The sequence below is a fragment of the Protopterus annectens genome, chromosome 1.part0 (genome assembly GCF_019279795.1).
Source record: "Protopterus annectens isolate FY-2018-M chromosome 1.part0, PAN1.0, whole genome shotgun sequence".
In the NCBI taxonomy this organism is placed as follows: Eukaryota; Metazoa; Chordata; order Ceratodontiformes; family Protopteridae; genus Protopterus; species Protopterus annectens.
In genome coordinates this window covers 1,409,310,705-1,409,327,306 of record NC_056725.1, presented here as the reverse complement: position 1 = coordinate 1,409,327,306, position 16,602 = coordinate 1,409,310,705, and the positions used below count along the sequence as shown (strand labels likewise).

General features: G+C 36.4%; 1 protein-coding gene across 1 annotated transcript in view; it reads left to right on the top strand.

Annotated features, from left to right (window-relative positions):
- The window catches only part of LOC122798433 (HHIP-like protein 1), an 861,110-nt gene that overhangs the window by 832,843 nt on the left and 11,665 nt on the right, over nt 1-16,602 (top strand). Inside the window, exon 8 of the mRNA XM_044067362.1 lies at nt 5,683-5,765. Coding sequence (XP_043923297.1) covers nt 5,683-5,765 — 83 coding nt within the window. The remainder of the gene's footprint in view (nt 1-5,682; nt 5,766-16,602) is intronic.

Below are 16,602 nucleotides of genomic sequence, written 5' to 3'. Positions count from 1 at the left end.
AGGTCATATGAAGTAAACCACGTGTGCATATGTGTATGTGTGTGTGTGTCTGTCTGTCTGTTTATGTGCGTTTATTGTATTATGTCATTTACACACAGCTTTATTTACATAATAAAAAAGACAAATCACCAACATCTCAAAACGATTAACTTCATTTGTATCTCTTGCAGTAGGAGATGAACCATAGTGTGGATTTTTATGAAATATCTCCCAAGAGGTAATTTGATTCAGAAGTGATGACATGATTCCTACAATTTGTCGCAACATGGCATTGAGTTTACTGGCTAATTCTTAGCCTTTTCATTAAGCTCTAAGACATGCTTCTCTATCAGGGCATATTCTACATATACTTGTCTACATCACCAAGTGTTATATTTTTATTGTGGCTTAGCAAAGCTCATAGCTTACGGTAGATTCATAATTAAATAATAGGCAGTCTGCAGACTATTAGCTATCTAGTCAATAACCACTCATTAGCTCAAGGTGAGAAGGAAACCCTGTATGTTGTATCTGTGAGGGAAACATCTAAAACATTATCCCATTTCCCAACCCCAAATCTGTGCCTAATTTGAGATCTTCAGAGGCTCATAGGCAAACATTAGAAAATCAGTCTGCAGACTATTATAAGCCAGGTTAATAACTAGAGGTCAAAATCAAATTCTACACCTTGTGTTTGTAAGGTGAAAAGCTCAACAATTGCACCAACCCAACCCATAAACCAAAAATCATTGGGGGAACAAAGGCCCACAATTAGGGACATTTTTTTAAGTATTACTCTAATTTACTTATAAAGTTGATAGAGCCACAAAATTCGAATCAGTACACATTTTCTGGAGAATATCAGGTATGAAACTCTAATGTCTGTCATTATTTTACTGACTGTAATTCCTCTGTGATTCAGCAGAGTAGTTTGGAGTGAGAGAATGTATCAAAAGCTGTTGCTAGGTTATAGAATACTGGTGATGCAATGTAATTGTCATTTCAGTGTTTGTGAATGCTGTTAAGAATAGATAGAGGAACAGTATCAGTGCTGGGGAGGATTCCATGCTGGAATCAAGAGGAGGTATTTGTTTAAAGGGTATGTTAGCAAGTCAGTGGGTAGCCATGGAGTAGAAGAAATGCAAACAGAAGAGCAAATAATTACGTTTGTAGTGTCTGTATATCAAAATTTTCTCAGGATTCAAAACTTCATTTTCTGTAATACAGACTGCAAAATATGTGATCCAGTATCATCAAGAATCTCAAATGAAACCAGTTACAGAACTAATTCATCTGATTTGTTGACTGGCTAACCAATTTAGTAATTGCATTTTTGATGTCATTGAGAACCACTGAACTAAAACCCTATCTTAGTGGTGATAGAAAAACCATACCTCAAGATCACATGCATATTAACCACTTAAAGTTACCCAAGCAACAGAGGAAAATATAAAATGTCAATTCATACTGTTTGTGATGAATGGTACCACCTGGCACCCATATGTAAAGCCTAGGCTGGCAGTGGAGGGGGTTTGAGTCTCACCACTGCTAACCAGGGTATCACTTAGGTATATGATGGACAGGGACAGGTTTCTTGGATCAACTACATTGCCCCAAATAAGTCTTCTGGCCACCAGAGGGATGGCCTTTCAAGTTGCATCACCCAACTGGTTAAAGTAAAAAAAGAAAAGTGCACACAAATCTGATTCAATAAGCAGTTCACAAAATGCAGTCTGGTCCCCAACAGTATAAAAGGAATATGCACTGTTGTCATAGATATGGGCTTTCAACATCATCACCTAGACTTAAACTACACACTGACCACTTACAGAGCTGTGTTTTTATCCTAGCAGCCTATGTCTCATTTTTACCAGTGTCTGTGAACCCCATTTAATATCCTGTGACCCTTATTCATTGTAACTAAATTCAAACAAATTAATATTTAAACCCACACAAATACACACACACACACACACACACACACACACACATATGTTCATGTTAATGAACACACACTATTCCCAGGGAAGACTGGTAGAATTCTCCAATTTACCATAGGTTTCTTCTTTGCATGGTAGTGCTGACACTACTCTAGATATGGTTATAGAGACCAAATATGCCTAACACCTAATCATTCTTGATTTAACCAAACATAAAGTGTGAAAAATAATATCTCACTAGTAATATGTTCAAATGATCTGTCTTCTGGAGGCAGATACCACAATGTTACCACCATACAGTGTTAAATAATATGCTGTACTCAGCTCATTAAAAATAATACATACATAAATAAGTACCAGCCATAAGATCATAAACATGACTAAGCAAATATTTACTTAATAAGTAATAGCACCAGCCATAAGATCATAAACATGAATAAATAAAAGTTTACTTTATAAAGACATCAAGGCAGTACTGTTACACATTAAATATGCAGAGAGCAAGGCAATGCACTGAAAATATAAAAGTAATAGTCAGTTGTACAGTCAGAGTATTCAAAGAAAAGCCTGACCTACAGTTAAATAAATACACCAACTGTCTTTTACTGAATAAAGTTCTGGAAATACCCATTCTAAGTTAGTCAAACTGTACAATACAGAATTCAGAAAGCAACTTACACAGATATGCCAATATCTCTTAGACAAGACTAAGACTAACTTTGCTTTCAAGTCTTATTGTATGCATTTTAAATAATTGCCTGTTCCCACAGAAAAATGGAGGGGGGGTACATTAGATCATATCACTTGCCCCCCCCCCCAAGAATAGAAGAAAGATTAACTCAAGAATAAAAAGGGTTTTCCACTCTCAAGGATTTCATATACAGTGAAAAAAAATATTTTGAAATTGTAATGACTGCTTCATTTGAAGAGTCTTATAATTGCATTTTATGGCCCCAATTTTATTGACACAGGAAAATCAAGAAGTTACAGTTTGCACATCAGCTACAGGTTTAATACATTTCTTTTCTTTTGTCCTTTTTTGCATTTACAGTGAGAAGGTCACTCATTCTCAGGCTGTAGAAAACAGCTATACTGAAGATTACACAGAGCTCAAATATGGCTGACAAATGTGCCAACAATCTGAAATAAAAAAGAAAAAATATTTTAAATATGTTTTCTTCCCTGGCACCACAACTGTCATCCATAAAAACTTCAGTCAAGTCATCTGGTGTATCCCTCATGAAACAGAGCTTCAGATAAAAATGCATTATTCAGATATACTGCCCAATGCCCTTTCTAGACAGACCATGTGCATTGATTTTAGCAGTACTTTCCTATGCTGAATCATTATATTCTAGGACTGTAAAGCTAAACTTGATCTAAGAAACTTTCCATTCTGCCGACTCACCCTGTATAGCCTCTTTAAAGAGTTGTGGTCTGCAACTTTGTTGAATTTCTGAAATACAAGTAGGATTTTAGATTTTGCAGAGCCCAGACTATTCTCAGATATTCCTTCTCTATAGCCGCATAAGACTTCTCTCTAGCTTGAAATCTACTGTTTAAGTACACGATAGGGTGATATTCTCCCTCTGAGGAAACCTGGCTAAGTACAGCCCCCAACCCATAGTTAGAAATATCTACCCATGCAATGACTTATTGACTGTTATAAGGACTGGCTTATATAAGGAGTCAACTCTAAGTCTCCTTGAATGTTTGAAACGTCTATTCACAGGCTGGAGTGCAGAAAAATGCCTTGGAAAAAGAGATAGGGCTACTTGGATGGAATGCCCCTTGCAAATGTGAGGAGACCTCCTCAACAGTCAGTTCATTGCATATCCCCTACCTGGTGCATCACTGGGAGTGCAGGGGGTAGTAGAGCTAAGAGTAGAATCACCCCTAATGGATGTCTGCTTGATTGTCCCTCCCAACCGACCCTTGCCCATGTGATGGACAATTAAAGGGTTAATTGGCCAGAAGGCAGCTGATGGCCAACAGACAACAAGGGCAAAAAGGCCAAAAAAATATAAAGTAATAGAAATACTGGAAAAATTTTTGAGACAAAAAATATCACTGGGATAGGAACTGCAGAAGAGTATCAGACTTATATGTTGGAAACAAAGTAAAAAAATCTAAAAGTCATGAGAAAGTCCACAACCTGAAATTGTAGTAGATAGCAAAGCAGCTGAACCAAGATCCTATACAATTTGTCGGAATGATAGTAAGGTGTAGAGAAGAAATTACAGACATTGGTACAAGACAAATACTTTGGAGTCAAAACCGAAGTTCTAAGAAGGTTAGCCACCAGAAATGTCACAGCTGGTGACAAGAAAACAGACACTGTGCAGTTGTGATAGTTAAGCATTGCAAAGAGTGAGAATTTCCTGAAGTCATGTCTTAAAATGAAGCTGTGATGAAACAATAACTTTCCCAAAAGGAAAATTGAATGTCTGATGGAAATATCAATGCTAAATTTGGCTACATGCTAAATACTTCTGATATGGTAGATCATTGAAGAAACTTGACAGATATATGCAGTGGAGCAGATTTAAACATGATGCTATTGGCTGAAAAGTGATGATTATGAATGTCCTCAAATACGTAAAACAGTTAATTTTGAAATAAATTGACCATGGCTTGCACTGTATAGTTTCAATGTTCAGTTAACAGTAATCATCTATGTAACATAATTCATGCTTCTTAAAGATACATATTTTTACATTTATAAAAGGGCAGATGTTAGATATGAGGCATGTACCTTTAAATGCTTATGAGCTAGCAACAGTGATTAGCACATCATATTGTACACAGAGGTTTCAGATAATCAGTTGTAGAAAATACCTCGTGGTCTTTAGATCACGTCTTGTCTTTGTGTCTTGCTCATTAAACCTCCTGAGGTGATTGATGCCAATTTCCTGACATATCACAAATACATCTGTTGAGGTGGACTTGTATAGCTCAAAATGCTCCTAAGTAGGTGAGTAGTATACATGTCACAGTGTGTATGCCCCTTGATAGGCTGCCATCCCATATGGGACTGTTTTTGCAATGTGCCCTTTGCATGATGGGATAAACTGGAACTATCCACATCTATGAATTGGATACAGCGGATAATGAAAAATGAATGTATTCATCTATGTGTTATTCTTAAATTGGCACCAACGATGTAATAGTTTCAGTTCGGATTGTGCATATATTATCTGTAAACAGGTCCAGCCTTATTGTACAGTTCTTTATTTCATGACTCACTCATCAGTAGCCTGCTTATGTTGCAAGGTTTAATTTGTAGCACCAAAGGCATACTCCTCATACAATGCCTCAAGGTTGATGCTGGTAAATAAAAATTTAAAATGGTGGTTTTCAATGTGTAGAAACATGGCTGACTGATTTTTGTTAATGCACTCCAAGACTTAGTGGATTACCGAGGAATATAAGATTATGAAACCATGGAATACCCAAGCTGGTTATGTTTTTGCAGAAACATAATAAGTTTAAAGTGCCATGTGATCTTACAGTGCAGCACTTACTGTCATACTAACAGCCTTTTCTAGTCAGAGTAGAAAACATATAATTTGCTGATATTTTGTTTGTTTAATTTACATTTTGGTTACTGAAGTAAGGGGGGGGGATCTTTTATCTTAGAGAAAACCATGTTGTATAGCATGTCAACCATGTCCTGATAGTTGACATTCATGTTTATATTTTGTGCTAATTAAATATCTGTAAGCCAAATTTCTGAATTTTCTTCTAATTTGCTTTGTTATAGGAGAGCACCACCTGGAAAGTGTCATTTTGTTCCAGAGCATGTCACTGTGAAAGGGAGACTCGTTCACTACCAGCCATGGAGAAGTAAGTTTGTCAGTTATGCATACTCTGTATAAATGGGTACCTTCTGCTGAGTTGTTAGAAATAAAGAAAAAAGGCATTCTGCAACTGTAGCAATCACTGAATGTATATGACAGCTTGGGAGCAGCTACATGACGTCAGTCTGCCAAACATTTGCATGTTGCAAGAAATTAACTTACTCAAAGTTTTTATATTATTTCTCTTTGGAAACTTCCAGGCAGAATATGAAAATTATCCCTGTGAAAATGTAGTGCCACCTGATGAAAATATCAAGTTCTACAGGTTTGGTCTTTACTATACCGAATAATATGAGACATTAGTTAAAACACCAAGTGAACATATCCAGGTTCATGTTTTCAAACATTGCAGTTCTGCTTGAAAAATGGGGAATGAACAATGGAAAGTCACACATCCCTGCTGTTTTTGCACTCTCATTATTGTTTTATGTACTAGAGATACAGCTAAGGAAAGTAATTAGATCTCACTTCTTAGAACAATCTGAAGAGTGAGAGAGAAATTAAGAATCTAACCAGCTAAATCAGCACTGACACATAAATCAACAGCTTTTCTTTCATCTACAGCTACTGCAGATGAAATCATTCATATATATATTTATGGGCGGGATAGTGCTGCAGCGGATAGTGTTGTTGCCTCACAGCATGAGGTTCCCTGGTTCGATTTTCAGCTGAGTTGCCTTTTGTGCAGAGTCTGCATGTCCTCCCTGTTTTCACGCAGGTTTCCTCCAGGTGCTTCAGTTTCCTGTCACATTCCAAAGACATGCAGTGGGTGGATTGGACACTCTAAATTTGCCATAACTGTGGGTGTGCAGTGTGAAAGAAGTACCATGGTAGGGCTAGCCACCTTGGCTCTAGATGATTGTCACTACTGAAATGACACCCTGACCACATGTGCAAAAAAAAAATGGAAAAAATAGGTCCTATTTCTTTTTTGTAATAACCCAGTACCAATCACAATTAGTATAATATCCACTCAAGACACTCTTGGTGGCCAGTAGCATACCTCCCCAGTCATTCCAACCCTTCTAGCTGTCTTTATAAATACTGTTGGACTCATAAAAAAATATCCAAACTTTTCTCCTCACAATGGGTCACCTGGTACAGATAACCTTCATCCTTACTTCTTCAAAATAGCCTTATCTGTATTATAGAATGACAGGACATTTGTATTTAAAAATGAGCACCCTGATTGGACAGCCCAACCAGTGTGGCTGTTGTAAATTGACCATATACAAAGAAAATAAAGTCCGTCCGCTAAAGTAGCATTCAGCAGCCAGACTTTTCTATTGGAATATGCTATGGAGGAACAGTGCAAAATAGAAGAAAATCTGGTACATTCTCAAAATAAAAAACAGAAACATAACTGATTTTCCTTCTTTTTTTGAAGTGTCCCTCTATAAATCTCATCAGGCTTCATTATCATGATCAAACCATGCCACCTGTGGGTAAATCCTGATATACCCACACCCACTTGTGGGCTATTATAGCAATAACCAACAACGTTGATGTGGTTTATTGAAGATTTACTCACAGTTGGCATGGTTTAATCACGAGGGGAAGCCCAAGTGATTAAATAAAGCCAACAGTGGGTAAATTTCAATACACCACAACCACAGAGTCAGTTATTGCTATTATACAATGACATTATTTAAGAAAAAAATACTTACTTTTCTTAAATAATGTCTTTGTATAATGGCGCATTACTGTTCTTCCATGGCTAGTGGTATACTGCTTCCTTGTGTTGATGTACTGCGCATGCATATGGGACTTGCGTTCCCACGCATACCCAGTACATCAGTGCTCAGGAAAGTAAGCAATGGAGAAAAGAAGATTTCCGTTGCTCCGCTTTTCCTTTCTTTTTTCCTTTTTTTTTTTTTAATTAAAAAAAAAAGGTTCAGAAAGTTTAGGGTAGGAGAGGGACAGAATGGAGGAAATACAAGGGAAATCAGGTATGTGTCTTTAGCTTTAAACAACGTACCTGATTTCCCTTGTATTTTCTGCATGGTGTCTCTCGCGTATGTCCAGAGTCCTCCAGACTACAAATTTTGTTTTTATTTTTCTTGAAAAAGGCAAAAATTTTTAAAAATATACCAACAGAAAAAGTCTGGGCAACCAGTACTTTTTCCTTTGGTATATTGTCGGATTTACAACGGGCACACTGGTTGGGTTGGCCAATCAGCATGCTCGTTTTAGAATGTTAATGGCCAGTCATTGTATAATTTCTGATTAGTAACCCCTTAATATTACAATCAAGCTTTATCTCACTATAAGTGTAATGCATAACTTCTTTAAAACAGCATTAATTGTGCCATCCCTTAAAGCATTAAACTTAGCTAACCATAAAGATTACTGTATCATGATGCAGTTACCCATACTGTGCAAGATCACTATGAAAATTTTGCACAGACCAAATAAACAAATACAGAATATTGCCACATGTTGAACATTGCTTTAGATGAGGGTTTAGCACAGGGACTGCATTTTAGATTACAGATAACAATGTTTTGCAAAATATGGACAAATGGCTTATCACAGATTAAATTTCTAACAGTATCAAAAGGAATTTTACAAGGAAAACCACAATCCAGTTTTAAAACAAAGAAAAACACAAACCAAAAAAATAAAACAAATGACTCAGAACACAGATGGTAATGAGAGTTCACTCCACCAACATTTTTTATTAAGACAACAGGCACGAAGATTATTCACTCCAATACACTGGAAAGCTGTAAATCATTAAAAGACAAGCGCTTTCGCCTCTGACCATTCAGAGACTTTTTCAAAGTACAGCATTCACCAGGAGCATGACATTTATAGCCCAAATAACCACACCCCCTACCCATAAATTAAATTCCATGTTCTTAAAGCCGTTATCATAATAAATATCACACAATTAAAATCACACAATATACTAAAAAAAAGAAACATTAAGTAACTATCAGATTTCATCCTAAAAACTATATACAATAACCTGCATAAAAATACTTACACAAAATTATTTAATTATTTAAATGCCAAATAATAAAGCTGCACATTATATAAAACACAGAAAGGGCCAAGTGAAGTTTTTATATAACTAAAGCCAGTTAAATTATCTGATCAGATATTTTAATTTAAAAAAAAATGATATAGATAGGACATCATTAATGCCCGGCCACTGGGTGGCATTCACTCTTAATTGCCACAAAGTTTCTTGTCTCTCCAGTCTGAGTGACCATGGCCTCCCTCTTATGTCCATCTCTAACACTTCAGTCACAGTAAACTTAAAACAATGATCATCAAACTCATTACAGTGTTTTGCTAGGACATTTGTTTCCTTTTTTAACCTGATATCTCTCAAATGTTCATAAATACGACATCTTAGCTTTCTCTTAGTCTTTCCAATATAAATACCCGGGCAGACTCAGCAGAAGGCACAATAAACTACTCTTTCCATTTGGCAGGTGCATTTCTTATTTAACCTAACTGTTAACTCATTTATTATAAATGAAGAACCCTCCAAAATGTAACTGCAGTACTTACAGATACCACATTTTTTCATAGTGCCTGATAATGGTCCCTTCCAAGGGTTTTCAAACATATTCTTAAGACATAATGCATCCAACGAATAATTTTGAAAGAGTTTTTATGCTGCCTTGGTCGCTCTATCAGTTATTCGTTGGATGCATTATATTTTATTTATTTATTTCTACAGCGGAATTTTAATACTATTGATTCATATTTCAAAGTTCACTATTAAGAACCATAAAAAAGCAAAAACAAAGCTATTTATCACAAGCAAGAGCTTAAACACCTCCACACCCATAACACTTAAAATTGTAGACCATCCCAGACCATCTAGCTTACCCCTAGCTTAAGGGACTATGGGTTGACTTTTCACTTTTCCTTAATATACAGTGTTCTTTCCATCACATCCATATTGTGCATGTGGAAATATGTATTACTGTGTGTGTGTACAGATATTTTATTTATTTATTTGTGTAACCGACAGTTCATTTGTTTATTTTATTTTAGTAGTTTAGTTATGGTTATATTAGGTTTGGTGCATTTTATACTTTAGTTATGCTGTTTATTTAAATTTATTGTTTAGTTTGTTTGTATACACTTAAACCTGTTTTTCTGGTAATCCCATCTTCTAGTTGGCTAATTGTGGTTAGTGTTTTATTTCATGTTTTTTTTTTTTTTTGCTTTATTTCACAGTAATGATTTCATTTCTTGGAAGTTGATTTAGCTGTATAACATTTTTGAGAGGCAGCATATAGCTTTTGTATGCTCATTATGTAAAGTTACTTTTTCTACGTTGTAGTTAATATCAAATGTAGCCTGTGTTTCAGTTGTTCTTTTTAATTTAGCTTTTATTTGTAAACTAAGCATATAGATGGATTCAGGAAGGTTGTTTTTTGTAGGCAGGTAGGGTTCTTTTCAGGAAAATCAATGTCTACGTTTTGTGTATGCAGTGTGTAAAACTTTCACTTTTTAATAAACAGTGTAGATATAATGAGTTTAGTGAAATTTGTTGGATTATGCCATGGTGGTACGGCGCTAGCATTGTTACCTCACAGCAAGAGATTCTCCTGTTCGATTCTCAGCTTGGCTTGGGAGTGCCTTCTGTGTGGAGTCTGCATGTCCTCCCCGTGGTTGGGTAGTGTTCGAAAGACATGCGTGCATAAATGGGCGTGCTTTCGTTGAAGGTTGGGCGTCGAGCTGGCACCTTGGCGTTTCGTAAAAAAATCTACTGCAAATCATTAGTGGACCGGAGTTCCACTGTGACGACCCCTTACCGGGAAAAAGCCGAAAGAAAGAAGAAGTGAAATTTGTTGGATTAATGACATCTTAAATCTATAGATATGGATATCTACATAGCAGATGTGTTTAATCACTATTTCTGGAGTACAGACTGTGTCTACATCATGTGTGTTGTAGCTAAATAGACAGATAGATAGATAGATAGAGATAGATAGATAGATAGATAGATAGATAGATAGATAGATAGATAGATAGATAGATAGATAGATGGATGGATTTAATTGTTGTCAGGGAGTATAGAAACACGGTTTTGTAGGGGGAATATATAACAACAAAGGCAATATCTCAGGAAGAGTTAGGCTGCATGCTACCAGATATGATATCCTATCATTTTACAGTGCAAAGCACTGAAGCCTTACACATAAATAAGAGTTTTTACTATCCCAGCCAAACACACACACACACACACACACACACACACACACACACACACACACACACACACACACACACACACACACACACACACACACACACACACACACACACACAGACACTCACACACACACACACACACACACACACACACACACACACACACACACACACACACACACACACACACACACACACACACTCTCCCTTAAACCCCCTGAAAAAAGTAGTCCACAGCTGAGTATTTAGGCTTTCTTATACATTACTAACTATTGTCATTATGTGAAGCTTCACAAACAGCCTTTTCTAACACTCCATCCCTTTTACCCTCTCAAACCCTCTCAAACATTCTTGTTTTTTTTTTAATGGAACAACTTCCAATAATTTTATTCTGTTACCAGTTTTGGAATCATAAAGTTCTGTATCATTTTAACCCTACACCCATCTTTGTAGTCTCCAGCCATTCCATTTTCAGTGCCTTGATTTGCTGTTTAGAGGATTTAAAATGTCATTTTTTGCAAATCCCCACATACTGAGCAGATGTTACACTGCATTTGATATGTCTTTATACTTCCTTTCATGGGACACCACAAGAGGATGTATTATTTTAGATGGGGTTTCATTCACTCACAGAGGAGCTATTATAACTAACTCTAGATCATCAAACTGTTACTTAAATATAAAGAATTTATTAAAATAAATAAAATATAATAAAGTACTAGGCAGATAAATCCACGACCACACAATGTGACTATGTACCAAACAAATAGCAAATAAAGTGGTCGCAAAACGTACGGCTCTAAAATCATATACTTTGTGTTTTAATAAAAAGTATATGATTTTAGAGCCATACGTTTGGCGACCGCTTTATTTGCTATTTGTTTGGTACATAAAGAATTTATTGTTGTGCTGCAGGCCTTTATTGTCCTCACTCATCTGTGTGAGGACCAGTTCCTAGACAACTCTTTGTATGTCTGTATGTACCAAATAAACTTCATCCTGTATGCTGCCCAAGAGCTGTTAGTCTTGATACAGCCTTGTACTATTGACCTTAACAATTCTAACGTTGAACTTTTAGTTACCTCTGTAGCATTTGCAGGTCCAGTGTAACTCATTTACCCTCTCTTGACTCTTTACTCTGCTATGCAAATAGGGCAGGCATTTAGTGGTTCTCCGTCCTTATGAGCAGAAGGAAACAGTGCCTTGATGTATTGTATGGCTGGTAATCAGGTAATGAGGTAATGTACTTACATTTGAGTACTATGCATTTGAGCCTGTGTGTGTGTGTGTGTGTGTGTGTGTGTGTGCGTGCGTGTGTGTGCGTGCGTGCGTGTGTGTGTGTGTGTGTGTGTGTGTGTGTGTGTGTGTGTGTGTGAATGTACATGTATTTGAGCATGCATATGCATATGTGTGCACGTGTATGATTGCACATGCAGTTAATATCTGTAGCATACACACTGCACACTCCTAAGAACCTTATTACATTTATAAAATAGACATCTTTATTTTTTGCAGTTAAAATTTTAAATGTATTACTTTATGTAAAGTAATTATATGTTTTGCTGTATATTTTAATGTAAAGTAGTTCCTCATTTTATCTAACTGGTAATTATTCAGGGTTATAACTGTTTAACTATGTGAATTTTTGATCAGATTGTCAAGGGAGTCATTTAAGGGACTTTTCTGTGACACTGCTATATGCTGTTGCAGAGTCTAGTTTACAAACAGGTGCTAACACTACACAATACCACAAATGAGTTCTGGCAGATGAAAGACATTAGATGAGGAGACTAACATAGCAATATCACATGCTTCATAAACCTGTGTACTGCTTTCCAGGTAACACAGCCTCATAAATATTCACAAAATTAATAAGAATTTCGGTGGTAACTCCAAGAACTATTAGGCACATATATGCAAGCCATAATGCTTCCCACACAGTGTTTTGATGTTGAGTTAGCTGATATGCTTATTGTACAGTAAGCAATATTTTCACAAGAGTAATAATTTTGGTGGCAACTCCAAAGATTTGAAAAAAAAAACATAAGTAAATAATAATGTTTCCTCACCCCCATAATTTTTATCTTTTTTTAAAACAGTTAAGCTGATAGCATGCTTTTTGCCATCTTATAACTGTGTTTCTAAAGTAATTGTATGTGTGTTTTGTTTGTTTTAATATGAAGTTTGCATTTATGTACTGTTTTACTTTTGTGTAGTGTATATTTGCCTCTTACATCAAGAATGCCTGGCAGACATTTTGTACTACGTTTGTGTATGCTTTTGACTGCTTTCTGTTGCTGTGGTGACTGTTTTTGCTTCATCTTGATCATTTCCTGTCTATTCCTAAACTGCTTTAGTTTTTGTTGGTGGAGTTCACATTTTGACTTTCTTCAAGAGATTACTTCTTTTACCTTATTTGATGATTTATATGGATGATAATCCTGTAATATACTTACATTTCAGATTTTAATGCCCTTAATACTGTACATTGTTTTTATTTTGCTCCACAATCATTAATACTTTTGAGGCAGAAGTAGTAACATATTTGAGTTGGGGGGGGGGGTCTAGTGTCTGATGCTTATTTTATTGATTTACTTTTGTGGATGGTATTCCTGTGTTTTGCAGGTTTTCCCTGCTAAATGTCTTTTCAAGATGGTAGCAATTAGCTGGATTTGGAAGTCTGTGAGGGATTAATGCTCTGTTAGTGAATGTTAGGTCCAGGTGGGCTGCACTAAGTTTTTCTTGTGTATTGAAAATATTTGTTGCATAGGTAGTAAGCAATCTGATTGGCCAGTTTTCTTTTCCCATTTTATAGGTATGCTTTAATGCACAATGGGATGTACATGGTACAGATGTACAGTAATATCTGTATACACCCCCATATGCCATGCCGAACTAAATTTAGCATCTGAATTTTTTTGCAGCTTGAATTTTACACTTGGGAGGTTATTCATGGTAATTGTGTTTTGTAGTATATTTAATGTAAAGTAGTTCCTCCACTCATTTTAACTAACTGATAATTGGGCAAGGTTATATCTTTTAAACTGTGTGGAATTTTAGTCATAACTTTTCAGGATAATTATTTAAGGGACACTTCTTCAAATGGCTGTGTGTTATTGCACAGTTCAGTCTACAAAATGCTGCTAACACTATACAAAACCTCATTTCAGTTCTGACAGATAAATGAGTCTAGATAAGGGGACTCGCATATCATCAGGGCAGTGCTTCATAAACATGTATTTACAGATAACATAGCCACAAATGTATTCACAAAAATAATAATTTTGTGGAAATTCAAAGAGCCAAAATGCATACATAAAAGCAATTATGCCTCTCATCATCTTTAAGTTAATTTAGTGGATAATATCCTTTTTTATAATAAAAATATTCAGAAGGATAATCATTTTAATGGCAGGTCCAAATAACATACAGAAAAGGTTATGTACGCAAAAAGGTTCTCACATCCCCATCATTTTTCTTAAGTTGGTTTAGCTGATTGCATACTTGCTGTCTTTATTTAATTGCATTCTATGGTAATTGTTATGTGTGTTTTATTTCATTTTAATATGCATTTATATGCATGCAGTGTTTTACTTTGGTGTGATGTTTCTTCAGATTTACCTCTTAGGTCAAACAATGGCTACTAGATTCTCTCCACTGCATTTGCTGTGTGTGTGTGTGTGTGTGTGTGTGTGTGTGTGTGTGTGTGTGTGCGTGTGTGTGTGTGTGTGTGTGTGTGTGTGGGTAATATGACTCTTAGGTTAGAGTTGCTTCTTTACGTTGCTATGGTGACTGTTTCTTCTTTATGTTATTCTTTTCATGCTTTTTTCTAGTGTACTTCTGCTTCTGGAGTTTATGTGTTCATGTTCTTGAGCAGTTAATCCCAATCCCTTTCAATAGAATACAGCACACCAAAATGACATTTGATGACCTTTATTAAACTTCTATTAACATAATTGTATTGCATTATTTCAATTTATTCATCACAACACGAACATCCTTGTTGTGGGTCATCAGGGCAGTGTATCCCTACTCATGCTGCCCGAATAATCAGCATCATCACTCCACTCATTTATTCTTACTAATCAAATTAACTCCAGAACACTCACTTTCATCCCCCAAAATCTTTGCATTAAACACCCAACACCAGAGGGGGAGCAGAAGAGGGGCAAACCTGCTCCTCTTCTCTGCCCATCAGCCTGACTCAGGCTGTTCCTCCTCACCTACTGCATGACTTTTACTAAACCCTCCAAAAATAAACCTAAGTGTACATTAAACAGATCTAAACCAAATTCATTTTGGTGTACTCCAAGCTGTCTGAACCAAACTGAGTCCCTGTCATCATAATCCCTATGTTCTATCATCTGAATACCCAGAATAACTAGTTGTCTCACCAGCCAACAGTTAACAAACTGCTGAGCCTGTTATAAAGCCATAAAACTATTAACATTCCTCAAATTAATTGTGGTATTATCTCTGACCACACAATGCACATGCCCAGATATAACCTCTTTAAATTAACCAAATCCTCTCTAATCCTATATACCAACTGCCTCTTTAGAATTATGCCCAACTCATTACTTGCCAAATGTACCACCAGCACTTGAAGAAGCTCCATCCATGACCTAATAAATGCAAACTCATCCAGATTCCATCTGAGACCTCTAATACCATGCCATATGACTTTCTACCTGAAGTGATGCAAGCCCAGTTCTTTGCCAGCTGTCCTAACTGCAGTCTGCTTCACTGCCCAATGAATATGAGAATGACCCAGGATGACAATCTGCTTCCCTAAAAAAAAAAAAAATTAATATTAATCAAACCACTTTAATCAATTATCTAATATAAGACAATAAAGGCATTTGAAGACCAGTGTCCTACCCTCTTAATAACCTCCACTGATCCACCTTCCCTTGTTAAATCTGAGGCCCTACGTTTGCAAAAGGAATGGGTAGAGAACCTTTCTCCCAGAAAACCATACAATGAAAAGCCCTTTTCATCACACCAACAAACTGACTACCTGTTATCACCCTACCCTCTTGACCAAAAAAACAAGTCTTGAGGGCTCCCCATATGGGTCTGCAGTAAACTCCTAGCCCAATCACTGGACACATCCAACTTTTACTATCTTTCCCAAGAACTTTCAGTGTGCCCCTCTTTAACTGATCCATTTTAGATCTATGCAACCAAATGTGCACCACCACAAAAAATACTGTGATAACCCCCCATATTAGTGACCCTAGCAATTCTGACACCCTAAATGTTCCATAATACATCCATAAGCACAAGGTTACCCGTAAAATATAATCCCCTGAGTCCCCTACCACCAAAGCTAAACCTGGGAATAAAACTTTCAATATAAAACTTTCAAAACCTGTCTTCTCAATGGCCATTGCTTCTCTATATTCTCACAAGCCACTCTCCCCTATCCCTTCAACATATGAGCAGCTGTCCAAGACCTAGTGAAATCATGCAAGCCTTCTACCCATGCAAATAAGCTGATTGTAGCCAAGTCCACCTTGACCAACTGCACTGCCTTCCCTTGCACTCAAGCCCGAGCCAAGTATCACAATAAAAGCTCTTCCAACCAACTACCAACCAAACTGCCTCTTCCTCAGGTAGTTGTAAAACAAATTTATCAA